General features: G+C 46.3%; 1 protein-coding gene across 1 annotated transcript; it reads right to left on the bottom strand.

The window, feature by feature from the left end:
- Positions 1–6120: 6120 nt before the first annotated feature.
- LOC122377244 (HEAT repeat-containing protein 1-like) lies at positions 6121–21135 on the bottom strand (the record flags this gene model as incomplete). The annotated part of the gene is made up of 4 exons (XM_043357199.1): positions 6121–6296; positions 19362–19486; positions 19639–19810; positions 20953–21135. Coding segments are annotated over 4 exons (656 nt in total), but the record flags the coding sequence as incomplete, so codon positions are not given.
- Between the last annotated feature and the right edge of the window lie 206 nt (positions 21136–21341).

Here is a 21341-nt window from a genome sequence, read left to right as displayed (position 1 = left end):
AAGTTCGTTCATAATTCGTTCGCTGTTATATTATCTTAGCTTTCGATCAACATTGATCATCATCAGAGAAATGAATATACACAAATGATGCCGCGAATAATGTCACAGATGAATAAATATTAACATTTCTTTCTGCAAGAAACCAATGTAGTATACCGTTTTAAGTGTTCTAGGGGACGTGCAACCCGCAACGTATACTACATTGGTCACACAACTACATCACTGAGCCGCCGACTGACAATGCACTTACAAGACGGAGGACCCAAGGCACTCTTCATGACCAGCACGGAACCCGACTCACGAGAGACTTACTGACAAACAACACCACAATAATAGCGCGACAAAACGACAAACGACGACTGGCCATCACCGAAACCATCATCATCCGCGACACATCACCATCATCAACACACACATGAAAACTCTGAAAACTGTTCGACAGACAAATGATGTAATATGTGAAAGTTGAAACGATGTGTCATCGATGAATTGTGATGGTTTGTTGCTGTTATGCAAGATCCAATGTGAATATTCACGGTAACGATGTTATGACCTGTGTATTTAGCTGGATGTAGATTTGTGTTCGAAAGAGTGGTGCCATGAAACAAATAGGACGATGTTTGAAGAAATGTTAATATTTTATTCATCTGTGACATATATTGCGCGGCATCATTTGTGTATATTCATTTCTCTGATGATGATCAATGTTGATCGAAAGCTAAGATAAATATAACAGCGAACGAATTATGAACGAACTTTAATTTGCATCCTAATGAGTAACCGATTTACGACAACTTTAATCTCGATCGCAGCCATTGCTTCTTTTGGTGAGTTACTTTTCTCTTTGAACGATGAGGAAAGAAGTACTGTCCGACGTCTCGAAAATGAAACAAAAAAGCTAAATAACACCAAACATGCTGTCGTGTTTAATGACATATATATATATATATATATATATATATATATATATATATATATATATATATATATATATATATATATATATATATATATATATGTTTGAGAAATCCGTGAGTTTGCAAACTCCCTGGTGAGTTTGCAAACTCACTAGGGAGTTTACAAATTCACTAGGGAGTTTGCAAACTCACTGACCGGTCAGGGAGTTTGAGAAATTCCAGAGCGTTTGCGCCAAATAAAAACAAGTGTGCAGCATGTGGGTGGCATACGTGCCGTCCGTGATGTTAAAACAAAGGTGGCTAGTTGTAGGGCCTCGCACGCTGACAAAAAGCTTATAGATCATATGCACACCATAAATACCTTTTTTATTTTAAACTGCTCAGTGATCTATCAATGCATGTACCGCCTTATTTGGTCATACATTTATTTAGTTCACGTCCCAATTAGATCCGTTCCACTCAAGTGTGGCTGCTCAATATCAAAGTAGAAACAGCTCACTGTTGGTCACTTATGCTAAAGTACAGGCACACGCACCAATTCACGCCCATTCCCACTCCGCTAGACGTGTCATCGAGAGTCGGCGCTGCACTGGCAGCCAGCCCAGCTGCGACTCGCGCACGCTGCTTGTTTGTTTTTGTTTTGTTGGGTTAGGCCCTTTCGGTCTGACAAGACCATTTCAGAGCCGGACGAATGATAGGAATTAGGGGGAGACATTGGTCTGGGCAGGCACCCTACAGAGTCGCCGGGACTGAGCCCGTCCGAATGGACGGACCGACCAGCCCCCAAGCACTCTCTGCACCCGGCTACGGGGTGCATTCTCTCGGGAGTAGCGGTGCCACTCCAAGGGAGCAGCCCTCATGAGATAAAGTTGCCTGTCCAGCCCGGAGTGGGGGGTTTCGGCGTGGAGGAGAAGTATTTCAAGTATCCTGATTCCTGAGGATGGAAACGACGGAACGGAGGAGCACGTTGCTCCGAACCTCCCCTTTACATAGCCGCAAGAGTAGCATTTTTTCGGTAAAACAATTAAGGATCTGTAAGCTTTTTGTCAGCGTGCGAGGCCCTACAACTAGCCACCTTTGTTTTAACATCACGGACGGCACGTATGCCACCCACATGCTGCACACTTGTTTTTATTTGGCGCAAACGCTCTGTAATTTCTCAAACTCCCTGACCGGTCAGTGAGTTTGCAAACTCCCTAGTGAATTTGTAAACTCCCTAGTGAGTTTGCAAACTCACTGATCGGTCAGGGAGTTTGCAAACTCACGGATTTCTCAAACTCCCTGTAACATATATATATATATATATATATATATATATATATATATATATATATATATATATATATATATATATATATATATATATATATATATATATATATAGAAATTAAAGCAACTTTACGTTTCACCATGTGTATTCATGGCTTCATCAGAAAATACAGGCCTCTCCGCTGCGCCGAATAATACGACATATAAACATAAAAATTACCAGAAGATAAAAAAGTACGTGCTCTAATTCCAGTCCACTTCCTACCTAAATAAAATCTCTAGCCGAAGCACTGAAAATGATTAAACTAACATTTTACATACAGCAACATACTTAAGATTTAGGCATATGCACTCGAGTTGTGCGGCACAGCCTACCACCCAGGTGACTGCACAGTATACTCGTACATCGATACACTGATTTGGGCCACAGTTACGAGTCCGCACTCCGGGGGGGGGGGGGGGACATGTGCACCCCATCTAGCCGAATCTTTTGTTAAGACCGGCCGTTCCATCATACGTGCCTAGAAGATGCATCCATCTCTTCTCTCTTACACGCCTGTAGTCCACGTTCTGCATCCACACTCTTTCCAGTCCCACCACGCGTAAATCGTCCACACTGTGGTCCGGAGTGCAGAAGTGGTGCCTCACCGGAAGCGCCACGGTCGGGTTGCTCACCCGTACGGATGATAGGTGGTTCTGTATACGGCCGTACAGATTTCCACCTGTCTCTCCCACGTAGCACACGCACTCACATACATTACACCATATTCCGTAAATAACATTTACACTTTTACACCCTATGTACGTCCGTGTGTCATGCCTTAAGTGTCTTATTGCGCCTGAATGGCGCCGCGTAGAGACGTGAAATTTGGCATGCCAAATCTGTGGGCGTGGGGGGCCTTGGTATTAAAATTTGGGCGTAATCTGGCCAGGGGTGCGCCGTCGGCACGTGCAAAAGGGTGCTGTGTGCTGTCATAGGGTTAACCCGCGCCCCACTGGGGTCTGCGTATAACACGCCCTACTGGGGGGGGGGGGCTATTCATAGCCCCCCCCCCCTCCTAACTCCGAAACTACTGGGCCGATCGTCAAAATTCAAACGGCGTCTGATAGCCCCGGAAAAACTGTCGAACAAAACCTAATTCCATTGACCTCGAGGTCACCGATGACGTCACAGGTCAGGTCAAAGTAAAAATTATTAGCATTTTGGCTTGTTCACGTTTTGGGCTCTGGCCGCCGTCTTACAAGTCAGATCAGGCTCATTTTTGGATCACACACTCGGGAACAGATGCTCTAGTTACCCTGAGGGTACAAACTTGTACTTTGATTTTCAGGTCAAGGTCAGGTCATCACAGGTCACGAAAATATTATATCATGCGTCGGTCACGTGACACATGTTTTATGGTCCATTTAGGTCAGAGATTTCGAATTTGATGGTCCATTTAGGTCAGAGATTTCGAATTTGATGTCGTCTGTGTCATTCGAGGTCATTTTGAGTCGAATTTAGCTTAGGTCAGGTCACTTTCAGGTCAAAAAAGGTCAAATTTTGAAGTTGAAATTTGTCAACAAGAAAGGTGTCTATTGGATGCAGTTTGAGCTCAGGAACACGATGGTGCTATTTATATTGGCGTACGATGTCAAATACGTGCTGAAAAACTGATTTGAAAAATTAATAATTGTGAATTTTTTGCAATAATGCGTAACAGTTTGGCCATTTTTGAAGATATTTAGCTAAAACTTGCTAGAGTTAGTCATAATAATGCGTTCTATCACATATATTCCGGTTTTTTTCGAAAAGTCAAAAACTTTTTGAAAAAATGTAAAAATATAAAATTTGGATTTTATTATATTAAATTTTCCAAATTTTCAGAATTTCGAAAATCCGAGATAGCACTTTGATAGCGCAATCTATTCTGAGTCCTCTCATGCAAAGAAATTGGATCTAGCTTAAAAACTGAGCTTTTGGGAGCGATTGCGGTGTTCAATGTTTTGCGTCGAAATCGGCCGAACATGACGTCACTCTGACGTCATTTCCGGCCGACCTATAGTAGTTACGAAGTTCAAATTTTGACACAAGGTGTCAAATTGATGCAGCCTAAGGTACTGAAAGTTTGGCGTCGATACGTCAAGCGGTTTGGAAGTTATTGCAGAAAAACGGGAGGGGGTAGGGCTATAAATAGCCCCCCCCCCCAGTGGGGCGCGGGTTAACACGAGGCCGGCGAAAATCGCGATCGGGCGAAAATCGGGCCTGCAGCGCTCCTTTCCCTAGCTTCTAACTCGGCGATGGGTGGTCGCAGCGAGATGGGGTTGCCACCAATGGATAGAGGAGAGATGGAACTAGCGGGGGCATTCCACGATAGATCGACCAAAAAAAGATTAAATTTACACCCTCATGCTTTATTTTTTTGCTTAAAATTGGTCTAAAGGGTTGTGATGGGCGGGGAACCCAGCCGTGGCAAGGATTTTTTTCTTCGAGCAACGGTTTCCGAGATATAGCCTCCGGCAATTCCTGGAGGTCACGCTGCAACCCTATGTTTGGCGGCTTATAACTCAGAAACTATTGGTTTTCTATGATAAAAACTTTATATGTTTCAACTCGCAATCAACCAACGAACATTTTGGCTATCTCGGATTTTCAATTTTTGAAAATTTTGATCACGTGACCTGTTGACCTATTTTTCGAAGAGTGACCTTGATATTTTCCCAACTGAAAGTTACAATTTTGTCTGATGACGAGTAAAACGTTATCAATTTTCATTCATATGCGATAATAAAAAAGTGGCTTTCGCCCTGCGCTGACCTCAGGTCAGGTCATATTTATGACCTGCCCATTATTACGAGCAGGAGCGACAGCGAGATCTCGAGAACAAAGCAAGATAGCGACAAGCGGTAAACGGCACAGGGTACACACGGATAAGTTCTACAATTTTTATTCAGGTCACGTGCAATACGTGAAAAATCACGTGAAAATGACTCAAGCATACGACCGTGTTTTGTTAACGTTACAGGTATTTTTCGACAAAATCCGATCGATGGCTTATGGCCGTCAGGTCATTCCACTTTTCACAATAGCTATCAAAGCATGGGCTGCAATGCACCGCCCGCAAACGGGAATTCCAAACACTGAAAATAAGCGACTACCAGTAAACAGCACATTATTGTACATACTAGGAATAACTCACCTACTACTGGGCCGATTGCGCTGAAACTTGGACTGTGGGTGGAGGGGGCACTTACCTAGCGATCTATGGTCATTTGTGACAGGTAGGGTGGATCGATTGCACGTGCGCACGTGAGGGGTCCACTTATACATCTCAAGAACGGCTGGGCCGATTTCGCTCAAATTTTGTTCACTGTTGGGGACAATTTAGAAAGGTGGCTGGCACAAGTCATATGGAGTCTCAGCGCGTGCGCAAGTGCAGTGGACCAGTTTTATATCTTAAGAATGGCCGGGCCGATTGCGCTCAAATTTGGTACGTTACTTTAATCGAGTATAAGATGGGTAACTATGTGTAGGTTATTAGTAAGGTAGGGTAGGGAAGGGTGGGTTTGAGTTCGATAAAGGCAAACCATGAGAAAGGCTCTAACAACCCGCAACCAGCACCAGCATACCATGCCGTTCAAACAAATATCCAACTAAGACAAAATAAGACAAATAAAAATCACAAGTTCTCACACCCAAACTAATGCCCCCTCAAACGCATCTATCAAAACGTACAGTTATCGCGCCAACATGGCCATCTAGCACGTTTTAGTTTGCAACTGAAAAAATCGTAGCCCAGGCAAAAACATCATACAATACATAAAAAAGTTATGACATCTAAGGTCATTAGAGCAAAAGCGACAGTATGGCAACCATATAAAGACACTGAAAATAATCGGCGCCGAGAATGGCATAGGGGCAGCTGAGCGCCTGAGCGGTGCCTGCCTGACCCACCTGAGCCGGTCAGAGTCTGAGAGCGCGGCCAGCAGCACGGCGGCCACGGCCGGCAGCCGGCCGACGGCGTGCGCGCGCAGTCCGGCCACCAGCTCGGCCAGGCAGAGCAGCACCGAGGCCAGCAGCGGCGCCGGCAGCTGGCCGCCGGCCGCCAGCGAGCACACGGCGCCGAGCACCTGCGGCACACGGAGCTCCCGTCAGACCCGCCACCGTCCGAGCTGACACACAAGCACCCGGTCACCGCTTCCAGAGAACACAAATCTACAGGATGTCTCAAAAGTTCGTTGACACATTTTCAATGCCAATAAAGCATAGAAGAACAAGCCAAAAATATAAGGTTTTGATGCTTATGTGTACACTAGACAAATGCACGTGCTTTGACAACGAATTCGGAATGTTTGAAACCAAACCCTTTGCTGTAGCTCCAAAAATATTTTCCGATACCGATTTTCGTCGCTCCGTCAGCTGCCAGAGGCTGATAAAAGGTGGCCTGCTTTCAAGCTCTTGCAGGGAAATCCCTTGCAGTTTCTGCGTCGGATTTAGGTTTAACGAGCCCCACGGCCACATTTGCTTCTCCCTGAAAGCCGACAGCTTGCATCGACACCATTCATGAGTGTTTTTTAGGTATTCTCTGACTGACGCCAATTCCTTCACGAAGGCTGGCGCCAACATCCAAAGCACCATTTCCCTTTTCAAAACGACCCCATTCCTGAACAAACCGGAATTGCCAGGGGTAATTTTTTTTTTTTGCATAATATCGTAGCAGAATGTGTTGGCCATCTGTTTCTGAGACACACCGTTCAAATTTTGCAAATTCCAAACACTCAACAAGTCAACATTCCCCATGCCAAAACATTCGCTGGGTTGCGGAGTGTTTTCCTCAAGAGAGCTTTTGCTTTGTAAACGGCCCAAGCCTGTCTACCATGTGGTTTTGTCGGGTTTTCGTGTCTGAAAGAAAGCTATTCGCTCCAGATCTGCCTCATGAAACTTCCTAGGATCAAACTTTACATTTATTTACCTTTTTTGGGGGCCAAGTGTCTTTGAAATTAACGATTTTCGTGTTATTTTCTCAAAAATTTTGGCATTTTAGATATTATGAAGAATTTTAAACGACGCTTTGTCTTTATTTTACGATGACCTGCTATTTTTGATACTGGGTAGCTTTTACTTGTGAGCTCCTTGCCAGTTCTCAATAACTATAACCGCATTTTCAGCTGCTTTTTGGCACACGAGCCTAGCTGACGTACGGGGGTCGATCAAAACGCTGTTAGTCTCGGATGGTTTCGCCCCTCAAAAAATTTTGCCATGATTTTTTAAATGATCATCATGTGGTACCCATACTGGCCGACATTTTGCCATGTGTCCGCTCTGACTTAAAGGGACACTCCCACCTTAACATTAGTTTTGAGTTGAGATAGCCAAATTGGTGGCCATGGCCTGCAAATACCGGTTTGGGCACTCACAACATCGAAAAATGCTTTAATTCGAAGATATGGAATTTCAAACTTGCAGTTTTCGGATTCTAAGGGGCTAATGCATTGGAATGCCCCCTTAGAATTTGTGACGTCAGCGGAGATCTAACGATTTTTAAATCTTAGACTAAAACCATCGTTAACACGTGGTGGTATACGCTGCTTTGCGCGCAACGTCTGCCGCATTTTAAGGCTGCCAAATTATTGCTTCCAAATAAAGTCGCTAGTAACAAGGGAGATCCCAAAAAGTAAACAAAAGTAAAAGCCTAATATCTTGAAAACCAGTGAATATTTTTCGGTGAAATTTGGTAGATATTCGTTTTCGCTCTTTCTGAACCAAGGGACATCACTTTCATGCCAATCCATTAACTTTTTTGAAGGTGGAAGGGTCCCTTTAAACATTCCCATTACTCCTGAAACAGAGCGTTTCACAACAGACCCGATTTTGCGACATCCATTTTTATGCCTGACCCATGGTCAGAGGTGAACCCTTTTTGTGAGCTCATGAAGGGTCGAATGCATTTGAAAACAATGACACTGCTTAAGGACGGTCTTTAGCAATGCCCATGCAAAATTTCGACATTGAACTTCTTGTTGATTCGGAATTATTGACGAAAAAGCATGGCTGGTACCTGTCAACGAACTTTTGAGACACCCTGTATTACAAAGGCATGAGACATTCTGCCTAAAAACAAAGATAAACAAAATCTATTGAGTGAAAAAAGCAGGGGCAGTTATCAAACGAGTTATCACAAAATACAAAGGAGATACAGCTACTGACATTTACAAAGCTGTGCTATAACAGGCTAAAGCCAAAGAGGTGGTCACTATGCTCGGTTTTTTTAAGCCTGTCGGATCGCTTTAGTGCATAAATAAATACACAAGAGAAGCAACACGAAGTGGAAAAATATAAACCAAGAGTAAGATGATATTTTCAGCGCATGATACTGATAAGTGATGTCAATTTCAGAAATTTTGGAAACCGATACTAAACCGATACCGACCAAAACCATTGAGAGTATTCCGAAAGCAAACCGATTTTCAAAAATAGGGGAAAATAACGAATATACATATGCTTACCGAATTCAGGGAATTATTACCAGTAAAACACCTTTTGGGCGCCCCCTGCACGTCCAGGCGGCTGCTGAGATATGAGCCTCTGAAAATCACTACTTTTGCAAAGCAGCTTGAACACCCTTGACTTTTCACGTGGCACGTGCCACGTGAAAAGTCAAGGGTGTTCAAGCAGTTTTGCAAAAGTAATGATTTTGAGAGGCCCATATCTCAGCAGTGGCTTGGGCGATTGTCTTGCGGTTATTTTTATAGGGTAGCTGCATCCCTTCTACCAAAGGTCGGATACTCTTGATCTATGTCAGTGAACCCCACTGCACGTGCAAAATACAAAAAGAAGAGGTGCCAAATTTGTTCCCATTTCAGTAACTCGGTAATTACTGGGGCGATTTCGCTGAAACTTGGCATACAGGTAGGCACCCACCAGGCAATGCATTCCCATGTGTTGCAGTTAGGGTGCTACTGCACGTGCGCACGTGCAGGGGGCGTTTCCAGATCTCGAGAACGGCTGGGCCGATTGCGCTCAAATTTGGTACACGGTTAGAGACCGGTTAGTAGGGTGCCGTGCAAAAGTCATTCTGGACCCCGTTTGCACGTGCGCACGTGCAAAATGCCGCTTCCAGGTCTCAGGAACGGCTGGGCCGATCGCGTTCAAATTTGGCACACCGCTAGCGACCGGTTAGAAGGGTGCTTTGCACAAGCCCGTTGGAAGTACCCTCTCGCCCTTCCGCACGTGCAGGGCTCACTATCTCGCTCGCTCGTTCTTCGCCCAAAAGGTGTTTTACTGGTGAAATAAACACTTCAAATTTTCTCAAAACGCATGTTAAGCATGGAAAGGTAGTTCTTTAACCCTCTCCCGCACATGCCATTTTCCCATCCTAGAACGAACATGGGGGGGGGGGGGGTGCCACCCCCGGGCCATTTTGTTCCTGTTGGAGATAGAGCTTGGCGGTAAAGACCAAAAAGATTCTTTGGGAAGAGACGAATCCAATGATACCCAGCTTTACCTTCTAAGGTCAGTCATTGACCTTCTATGTCAGGTCAAACTAAAAATGTTGCTGTTTTGGGTCACCGTTGGATATCAAGTGAGCTGCTTATCATATACCGATGACGATGCCGTTTTCTGGTGCCAAGCCAGCTAGAACCTCTTTGTCACACTACCCGACCAGGTTTTTGCTGCTGAGATCATTTCATGTCAAGTTGGGTCTAGGTCAATGATATGTGGTTGTATGTCTGTGTGTATACTGATGTGTACACCGATTGTCTATGTGTCCATATTACATGCAATCATGAAATGAGAAGCTTTTACCAAAAATTCAGTCAAAAACTTCACGACAAGTAAATTCAGCTTGCCTAAAACGCAATTATTTTAGACGACCTAGGTTGACCTTGACTGACCTTGACATCTGTGCATCGTCGAACAACATTTTCCATAATAGGTGGGAGGTAAGACTGGCAAAAAAGGCCGAAATCAAGGTGTCAAAAGCTCACAAGGCCCATAGCCAACACAAGATGTTGAGAATTGGTCATTTGGGTCATGACATGACCTGAAAACAAGGTCATATCTCCGAAACCAAAAACCACAAATACTTGAAATTTTCAGTGGACATCAAGAAAGGATAGAGGAGCAGCTCTATAAAAAATCAGGCTTCTAGCTCTAAAAATGTTGAGTGCAGAGCAAAAAGACTACCTGGGGGGTGGCAACCCCCCATGTGCGGGCGAGGAGTGTTAAAATAAGGCGACAAAAACAAAACCAGGGATTCTCTAATTATTTGCATGGGCGTCGAAACCGGGGGGGGGGGACGGGGGGGACGCGTCCCCCCCAGTCGAGGAATCCGGGGGGACGTCCCCCGCAAAAATATCCTCATGAATGATTAAAAAAGTGATCAACGAAATTGGTGTATTGTCGTTTTGGGATGAAATTGCGGATACCTACTCGTATACAAATTGAATCATGCGAATTGCTGACACTGCACTTGCTTGCAGGGCTGCGGAGTAGATTGATTTTGGTAGCTCTGACTCCGGCTTTTAAAAAATCGCTCGGAGTCCCCACCCCATCTCCGATCACGGCATCCCTCGGCCCGCATCGGAGTGAAAAACATGTGATGTGATGCTTTTGTCTCTTTGAACATTTCTTGGCACGTTAAAAGATAACATTACCTACGAGGTGTAGCTCTGGACTGTCCGTCCCAGGTCCTCGATAGGGAGCCAAAGCTCCAGTTGTAGGGGCGACCATATTCAACAAGGGCTGAAGATCTGTCCCAAAGTCTCAAGCTTGCAAAGACCACACATTTTATGTAGGATATTCGTAATAGTCAAGACCTTCAGCTCACTCTCAAACGGCCCTCTTCCCGTTCAAGGCCATCCGACAGCAGAAGGTCTCACCATGTCCTTTGAACGCTTGATGCTTGAGGGTGAGAGGACCTCGTCCTGGTCTGAGAGAGCCCAGGAGGATGTTATACTCAGTATGGTCCTACATTGGTCTTACCATGACCCGGCCTTCAATCACCACAGCCAACAGAATCTCCAGCTTTTATCCGACCCATCCTCGGGGATGACGTTGACTCTGACTTCAGAGTTGAAGTCTGGTACGACTTTGGTGACTCCAACTCCGTATCCGACCAAAACCGTCGACTACGACCGAAGTCGACTCCGACCCCGCGGTCCTGCAGCTACACTGCACAGAGTTTCAAACTTCTTGGAAATAAGCTGTACCTATGGTTGACAGAGGACCACACGATTTTTTAGAGGCAGGGCTGCTGGACTTGGTGACCAGATCCTAACTGTCCTGGTATCAAACTTATTACTCGGGATGCAAAATCTATGCGTTTTGGGACTGTTTTGCCAAGAGTTTTTGCCAATTTCGCGAACGCCGCCAATTCATGCACAGATAGAAAAGAGTGTGACTAATAACGCCTCCACGCGAGAACATGAGAACATGTGTATTGTGTATGCGTTATAAGTAGTGCATAGGCCTGAAATTGTACGGTAACTAACTTTTGGGTTTTTAGTCAGCCAATCCGTCCCCCCCCCCCAGTCAAAAATCCGTGGCGACACCCCTGATTATTTGCATTGCAAAAAAACATTTACAACTGTATTGTGTGTCTATTAACAAATATTCAGGTCAGTTATTTGACTGGGATGTGTAATCAAGTCCTCTGCATGAGGTGTTAGGACGATAACTTGAACCATCAATCTCACCCATGCCTGAACCATCAAACATTCTTTTCAACCCAAGTCATTCGATTTAGTGGTGCGAGGTGTCAATCGGTTACCAAAATTTCGGTACACCGATACCGAGCCAATACCGATTCATTCGGTATTATATACCAAAAGCATTTGGTATTTTGTCGGTATTATGAATATCAACTGCTACCAGAATATATTTGATTTTTTTTTTTGACAAACTTTCTGAACTTCTGAACCTTCTGAACAAACCTTCTGAACTTGATTTACTAAATGGCATTGGATGAAGAAAAATGGCAATCATGAGATTTCTCGCCAATGCATGATGTCATGACAAATGGGGCACAAACGTTAACTGTAATATCAAAGACATCAGTCTAGCAAGGTTAAATGGCAACTCATCAGTGCTAGCAAATTCCAAAACCATGAGGATAATTATCTTGCTATGACAGCTAATGTGCAAGACATAAACATGCATCAATGCTTAACTCACTTTACACTGGAGACGGAGAGCATACTTTTACTACACATACTTGTACCTTACTCAAAATTTCCAAAGCATTTATCAGTAACAAATTTGACTTTGTCTTGAGGAGTCTGTGATTGAGTTACATAATCATTACCGTAAGGTGGGGCTATTTGAGACAGTATTTAAAATTGCTATAAAATAAAAACCACTTAAAAAGTATGCTTAATTTTTTGCTCAGGCGATTTACTGCTCGATCCCACACCTCCCTGAGCAAAAATATCACACAAAAATCAAACGATCTTCATTTTATAGCGATTTTAAATACTGTCTCAAATAGCCCCACTGTCTCAAATAGCCCCACTTTACGGTATCCAAAATCCTGTTCTGTATTGCACTAGCTTCACCATTATCATCTATCATTGAATGCAGCATTTATCACTTTATCATCATCCCCCAAAACTCCCTCAACTTCGCTCAGCTTTAAAAGCCTCTGCTGTTGATGACTGAGAGATCCTGTGGATAATTTATTTTCTTCAATTAGTGTTCTCTTTCCTGCTCTCCTCAATAGATAGGGATCGCTAGCAATGTAATCAAAAGCATTCCTAAAATATAACTGGGTTTTGGCTTGATTTGCACGCAACAGTTTCAAAACTGAACACATCTAAAAACGATTGATTATCGCAACTGATTGATTGATTGATTGATTATCGCCGCCATCTACCTGCGGCACGTTAAACTTTCGATCTAAATTATCACCGGTGAACCGGGCGCGGGCAAGGTGGGGTGGTGGCCGGTGGGTCCGTGGTGTCATTCGCAACAAGCACTGCTTAGCGGGGCACCCGGAACCATAGCCTCCCATTCATCCATTCGGACAAAATTTCTATAGAAAAACTGCGCCAAGTACTCATGTAGCTCAATGACAAAATGAAAACAATTGAACGACTCTGTTTTCTTCAAATACTTCATTCTTATTTATAGCGGCCTAAAATCTTTCTTAATCCTCGCCGGACCTATTGGTTTTCTACATACGCGCCGGCCGAGGGGGAGGGAGGGGGGGGGGTACGACCCCCCTCGCCGTTTCGCCCCTGGTGGAGCTAGCGCGTCGCGGAAAAAACGAGCGTAAGCGCCGTTACAATCCGAAGAGATTGATACCCAATTTTAAGGTCATAGGTCAACCGGTGACCTCTGAGGTCAGGTCAAGTGCCCCGAGGTATGGTTCCGTTTTTGGTGAATAACTTCGCAATAAACGGCCGCAGAGCCGCGATTTTGGCAGCATCGTATTCGCGTCGCTAAGGCGCGTCGAATGCTATACCGTAAGGTGGGGCTATTTGAGACAGTGGGGCTATTTGAGACAGTATTTAAAATTGCTATTAAATAAAAACCACCTAAAATCTATGCTTAATTTTTTGCTCAGGCGATTTAATGCTCGATTCCACACCTCGCTGAGCAAAACATATCACACAAAAATCAAACTACCTTCATTTTAAGTTGTGGATACTCGTAATGGATATTAGATCCTGCAAGTTTCATTTCCCTGTGAAAGCTCCTCTGGCAGTGAGGGCGTTACGAAGTTGCGACATCTGAAGACCGTGCAGAGGTTCACTTATGACGTCATAGGTCAGGGAACTGACCTGACCCGAAAATGCGGTTGGTGTCAAAAGATCCGGCTTGAATCAAAGGTCAGGTATGCCAGGTTTCAGCTCTCTATCGCCAGCGTGTTCGGAGCTATCGAGAAAAACCCTATGGGGGGCGGCCCGCCCCCCCCCCCGCCTCGGCCGGCGAGGGTTAAATTAATTTTGAGATGCCAAAATATAGACATATATTTTTTTACTTAAGTGGTCTTTAGCAACAGAAAAACTTCTATTTTATGCAGGTCTGTGCCTAAATGGCCGCCCTCAAGAAGGCTACCATTGTGGTAGAGATGGCACGTGACATGCGTCAATGTTTTCGTAAAATTATGGACATTTTAATGGGGAATATTTGTTTCTGGTCCCTAAAAAGCTGTTTCTGGCACCTAATTGCTGATCAGCCCCAAAATGCTTATTCGACCCTAATATCTGAATCTGGCACCTAATTGCTTCCACACAGCCTAAAGTTGCCAGATCGTCTAGTTGAACTCCGTATTTGCTGTTTGCTGATTCAGCACCAAAACCAAAACATCCAGCACCTATTTTATTCCACGTTTGCCTACCTAATTCGCGTAATCTTCCTGATTTTATGTATCCTAACAACATGAACGTTGCATTCGGTCATCGGTGATGTCAAGTGCCATTTTCGCCAGTGGAGATAATGATTAATGCCATTTCTAGCCAAAAGAGAATCACTAGCCAGCTATGGTGCAGCATAGCAAGACGCTCCTATACCAGCCCGCTATGTAGAGAAGAGACTAGAGATTATTGCACCCTCAGCCATTTTAACGTGAAAAGTTTGGATCCGTCACTTCCAGCCAGGCTCTCAGGTCAATCATCGTCTGACTCCATCTCGATCAAACGCAGCATCCGGTTTCTACAGGGGCGTTTGACTGACCGGCCACACAATAACCAAAAACAAAATCAAAGCTTCATGCACACATATGACATAAGTAAGAAACGGATGAAAAAGGGCAAAGGCACAACCACGGCACAACTCTGCGCGGCAAACAACGGACAATGTCCCACGCAAGATCCCGCGTTTCTTCAGCGGCCTTGAACGGAATGAAAACATTACATTTCTTTTTTGGAGCTATTTGATGACGTCAAAAAATACAATACCCGTTTTAATGGTCAAAATCGAGACAATTACTCACAAAAATGTTTCCCTTTAAGCATTACAAATAAATACTTTTAAATATTTAAATGACATTGTTTTTTCAAACAAATCAATATTATTTGCTTACTTAAACGTCCTATACAATGCTGAGATCACTACGGGGCTGTCTTAGAGTGTAGCTGCACTGGCAACCTTTAGGCTAGACTCCAGGGGTCATTATACCAGAACAACATGATTCTACCAGCCAGTAGTTCATTTTTCTACTAGATTGGTGCTACGCTCAGCATTTAGGTGCCAGATTCAGAAAAAAGAGTAAGGCGTACCGATGAATAGGTGCCAGAAACAGCTAATTAAGGTCATTTTCCATGATTGGTGCTGGTATCCACCAAATAGGTGCTGAGGACCAATTTTGGGGCGAGTCAGCTTTTAGGTGCCAGAAATAGCTTTTCTGGGACGCAATTAAATGGCGTCCCATTTTAATTAGCTTTCATCGCGATATCATCACAGTGGTGCCTGTTTTCTATCAGTGTGCCTCGTAAGTAATTATTCATCAAGTTTCGTTTTGTCAAATATTTGTTTATGAAGAAAAATTGGCTGCGTCAGTATCGTCTAACTGACGCAACTTGGGTTCGACTGTAGGTATCATGGATTTTGTTTATAATAAAGGTATAGCCCATCATTGTCAATTGGGCCACCATTATTGGATCATGATGACACACTTACCTAACACTGTCTTGACCGGACTTGAATTGAATGACTTGGGTTGAAAAGAACGTTTGATGGTTCAGGCATGGGTGAGATTCATGGTTCAAGTTATCGTCCTAACACCTCATGCAAAGGACTTGATTCCACATCCCAGTCAAATAACTGACCTGAATATTTGTTAATAGACACACAATACAGTTGTAAATGTTTTTTTTTGCAATGCAAATAATTAGAGAATCCCTGGTTTTGTTTTTGTCACCTTATTTTAAAGAACTACCTTTCCATGCTTAACATGCGTTTTGAGAAAACTTGAAGCATTCATTTCATTCGGTATTTTCCCCTATTTCTGAAAATCGGTTTGTTTCCGCTATACTCTGAATGGTTTTGGTCGCTATCGGTTTGGTATTGGTTTCAAAAAATTCGGAAATTGACAATTCAAGTCCGGTCAAGACAGTGTTAGGTCGGTGAAGGAGGAGGTGACGAAGGCGGAGACGGTGAAGACGTACCGCGCTCGCCTGAGCGGTCGCCGCGCAGCGCGGGAGAATGCCGAACAGCAGCTGGCGACGGCGGCCGGCTCGAGGCGGTCTGGCTGCTCGGGTGGTTCCCGGTTAGTGGCAAGCCAGCAGAGGTGGTCGCCGCCGTCGCCGAAGAAGTTGGAGGAGGAGAGCAGGGCGCTGCAGCTGTACGGCGGCAAGGCGCACACGGCTCGCGAGCTACAGCTGACCTCAGCTGCAGACCCCGACAAACACGGCAACGATCCGCTCTACATCGGACTTCCCAATTACGGTAACTCGTGTTACCAGAACGCCACCCTGCAGGCACTGCTAGGACTGTGTCCGTTCTTAAACGACATGATAGCGTTGCACTCGGGCCCGGAGAGTGACCAATGTCGCACGCTGCACGCCGTCGCCAAGCTGATGGTGCTCCGCCAGAAGGCCCTCAGCCATTGCGTCTCCAGCCACCTCAGCAACCTGCGTGACGTGTTCGGCGACATCGACCCAGCCTTCCGCGGTACCGAGATGCAAGACGCCAACGAGTTCCTGCTGCGCCTGCTGGATACGATAAAGGACGAGATCGACGCCCGCCAGCCGTCCGCAAATCCCGTCCGAGACAATTTCCAATTCCAAACCATGGAGAACTTCATGTGCATCAGGTGTCAAAAAAGGATGCCGAGGTGGCAAGAAAGCATCACCTGGTTTGTGAGCGTGCCGCGTCGCCAGGGCAGCGAGGTGCCAACGCTGCAGGACGCGCTTCGATTGAGCATGCAGCCAGAGCGGCGGGAGTTGCTCTGCCAGCACTGCCGCCATGGCGAGTGTCTAGTCACCACCAAAGTCAGCCAGCTGCCCAGGACGCTGATCCTGCACCTGAACCGATTCTTCTTCCGGGGCGATGAGTCCAAGAAGGTCCAGGCCAACGTAAGCATCCCAAAGTTCCTATATCTCAACGAGTACGTGGCAGACGACGTCAAACGGCCGCCAGAGTGGAGATGCAAAAAGTCACTACTACGCGACCTGTCAGACATTTCGGAGCAGGCCAGGCTGGAGCGACCGCCGGTTCCCTTGTTGCCGCCTCCTGCGCCGGCGCCGCTCTCGCCCACTCCCGCCCCCGCCCCGGGGGGCGAATCGGAAGACCTGGCCGCCGAACAGGGGCACCTGTCCGAGTTCCGTGCGGAGGACGACCAGTCGCGGCGCTCGTTGGACCTGGCCGGCGACAACAACTACCGACTTGTGGGCGTGGTCAGCCACCGCCACGCATTCGGCCCACTATGCATGTACGTCGCTGACGTGTACAGCGTAGGCCGCGGCCACTGGTTCCACCATGATGATCGCAGTGTCAGCCGCGTGCAAGAGTCGGACGTGCTCGGAGACGGCCACCAGACCGCCAGAAAGGTTACATCTTTTTCTACCTTCATGTCGGTCTGCGCAGCCAGGTGTCAGCCGCTATGGCACTGGGTCATGTGCGGCGCAGCTCCTTCCCAACCACGCGGCTCCGGCAGCACCCGAGCCGTGCAAGGAACCCCCGGGGGCGGAGTAAAACGGCCAGGCGACCTGTGGGGACCGGGCGCTAATGTCGAACAGTTGGGTTTGTCGTCATTGTGAGTGTCTGAACATTGTGTATGCATGGGTATGTGAAAGCAGGCAGACCACCATATTTTGATTACTGCGTAAGATATGTAGGTAAGATTTTTTTGCAATAAACGTGTCTGATACTTGAAAAAAGTTTGAGTTCAGAAGGTTTGTCAAAAAATATTTTCAAATCTCTTATGGTAGCAGTTGATTTTTATAATACCGATAAATACCAAATGGTTTTGCATAAATAACATGAATCATGTTATCTATGTTATCTATGCATGTTATGAATGGCTTTTGAATGAATGAATGAATGAATGGCTTTTGGTATATAATAACGAATCGGTATTGGTTCGGTATCGGTATACCGAAGTTTTGGTAACCGATTGACACCACTAGTAGGTACTGATACGTGCGCTTTTCATTAAAGGGAGATAATGAGCTTTCTTTTTTCTTTAATAAAAATTACTCGACATCTATACTATTTCTACTGTAGTTTCTATAAAATATGAAAATTTCCTAGCACATTTTCGTATGTGAAAAAGGTTTTTATTTTTGCAAAAAAGAAGCAGTACTTGCAGTACTTGTAACACCCACCGAAATGCGTTGTCCTTCTTGTCCTTCTCTATAAAAAAGTCGCAGTATATGGCGCTTTTGTTTCAAACAGCGACGCTTGGGTTTTTGTTTATGTTATCGCCTTGTCGTTGCTTGGTTGTAAGGATTCTAATTTGAATTAGAGTTAATTCGGTTTAGAATTAATTAGATTCGTACATAGTGCCTACTCTTCTTTGTTTCCAAGTATTATTTTGCGCCACAAATGAACGGCATGCGCCAGAAACGCAGCCAAATCTTGCGATTGCGACTACGAAATTCATTATTTTGGCCTCAGAGCCTGAAGCGAAAAATACAAGCATATTTATTTCAAAAAGACTTCAGGTTTGTCGAACGGTGTTATGAGAATTTTGATAACAGTACTGCATAAGTTTTTCAGTGATGCCGCAAAAGTGTTGTATCTATCTTCTTTTATTGTGCAGTCGGCGGGACCGATTCAAAATTGAGTCGTTGCTACTAAAATAGCAGCATATGGCCTCAGATGATGAACAGGAAAAATAGTTGCGTAAATTTAGACATAAACCACCCCCAAACCATGAATATCTTTTGAAGGCACTATAGACGACCATTAACTAACTAGATGTGATGAAGATCAAATGTAAGGAATACGCTCATTTTACAAAATTACATGCAAGTACCAAAAAGTGATGTAAGTACTTATTCAACGGTCATTTTCAGCGCTCCCCGCTAACGTGACTTCAAGTTGAGATATTTGCGGCAAGGTACCGCATTGAGCAAAATGGTTTTAATTTACATTATAACTTGTTGTGTTTTGTCAGAAAATGATCCTAACTCAGATTTTGTGGAAAAAGGTCATTATCTCCCTTTAAAGGGCTTAAAGCGATCAGCCAGGCGGTGGAGTTTGCGACTAGAGGCGGTCGGCGGCGCCCGGCCGCGCAGTCCACTCACCTGGACAAAGTGGCGGGGCTGGTCGGCCGACAGCCGCCGGCTCAGCAGTTTGACGGCAAACAGCGCAGTCTGCCGGCTCAGGGCGGAGCCGTCCTCCGACTCGGCGCCGGCGGCGGCCACCAGCTCTGAAACGGCCGTCACTGTCAGTGGCGTCACCCACCGACTCCCCGGATAGGCACTTCCAAGTGGTTGAATCGGGTGTCAAAGCACAAAGTAGCGGGCGATACGGACGTGACACGTGTGATCAACATGCGAGACGAGCGGGGCGAGCTCTCACCGTCTGTGATGGCCAGCAGCGCCGGCACGTCGCTCTCGGAGAAGCCGTCGTGCTGCAGCTGCAGGCGGGACGCGAGCAGGTCCATGGCGCGCCGGCGCACCGCGGCCAGATCACTGGCCATCAGCGCCGACACCACCGGCAGCAGGGTGGCCCAGGGCAGCAGAGCGTTCACCTGGCGCACCGTGCGGCGTCACCCGGTCATCCACCGAGACAGAGACAGACCAGACAGACAGACAGACAGACAGACCAGACCAGACAGACAGACAGACAGACCAGACAGACAGACAGACAGACCAGACAGACAGACAGACAGACAGACAGACAGACAGACAGACAGACAGACAGACAGACAGACAGACAGACAGACAGACAGACAGACAGACAGACCAGACAGACAGACAGACAGACCAGACAGACAGACAGACAGACAGACAGACAGACAGACAGACAGACAGACAGACAGACAGACAGACAGACAGACAGACAGACAGACAGACAGACAGACAGACCGACAGACAGACAGACAGACAGACCGACAGACAGACAGACAGACAGACAGACAGACAGACAGACAGACAGACAGACAGACAGACAGACAGACAGACAGACAGACAGACAGACAGACAGACAGACAGACAGACCAGACAGACAGACAGAGACAGACCAGACAGACAGACCAGACAGACCCGACAGACAGACCAGACAGACCAGACAGACAGACAGACAGACAGACCAGACAGACAGACCAGACAGACAGACAGACAGACCAGACAGACAGACAGACAGACAGACAGACAGACAGACAGACAGACAGACAGACAGACAGACAGACAGACAGACAGACAGACAGACAGACAGACAGACAGACCAGACAGACAGACAGAGACAGACCAGACAGACAGACCAGACAGACCCGACAGACAGACCAGACAGACCAGACAGACAGACAGACAGACAGACCGACAGACAGACCGACAGACAGACAGACAGACAGACAGACAGACAGACAGACAGACCAGACAGACAGACAGACAGACAGACCAGATTCTAGACAGATAGACCAACCAGACAGACCCGACAGACCAGACAGACAGACCCGACAGACCCGACAGAAGGACCAGACAGACCAGACAGACAGACAGACCAGACAGACAGACCAGACAGACAGACCAGACAGACAGACCAGACAGACAGACCAGACAGACAGACCAGACAGACAGACAGACCAGACAGACAGACCAGACAGACAGACAGACAGACAGACAGACAGACAGACAGACAGACAGACAGACAGACCAGACAGAGCGGCCGTACCTTGTCCAGCAGGTCGTAGAGCCGGTGGAGGATGGCGCGGAGGTGGCGAGTCGCCTGCGGCCGACCCGCCAGTGCCGAGTGGCACAGGCGCGAACACACGCCCATCAGCCGGATGGCGCCCTCGAGCAGCTGCTGGTGCCGCTGTCGCGCGGCTGCTGCGCCCGCCGCGTCCAGCGCAGCGCTCTGAGGGCCGACACACGGCGTCAGACACAGCACACGACACACGGCGCATATTTTTCATGGTCATTCCTGTTAATGTCTAACCACTGCGGGGGTCACTTTTAACCCGCACCCCGTAGGGCTAGCAGCGGACCCTGCCACGCGGGGGGAGGGGGAGCGTTCGCCCCCCCCCCCAAGACCTCGGAAAGTTACCTACCGGCTGATTTTCA

This window comes from Amphibalanus amphitrite, unplaced genomic scaffold (assembly GCF_019059575.1).
Source record: "Amphibalanus amphitrite isolate SeventyFive unplaced genomic scaffold, NRLGWU_Aamphi_draft 002666F_arrow, whole genome shotgun sequence".
NCBI classification, from domain to species: domain Eukaryota; kingdom Metazoa; phylum Arthropoda; class Thecostraca; order Balanomorpha; family Balanidae; genus Amphibalanus; species Amphibalanus amphitrite.
The sequence above is the reverse complement of the archived record's forward strand: the minus strand, read 5'-3'. Positions and strand labels throughout refer to the sequence as shown.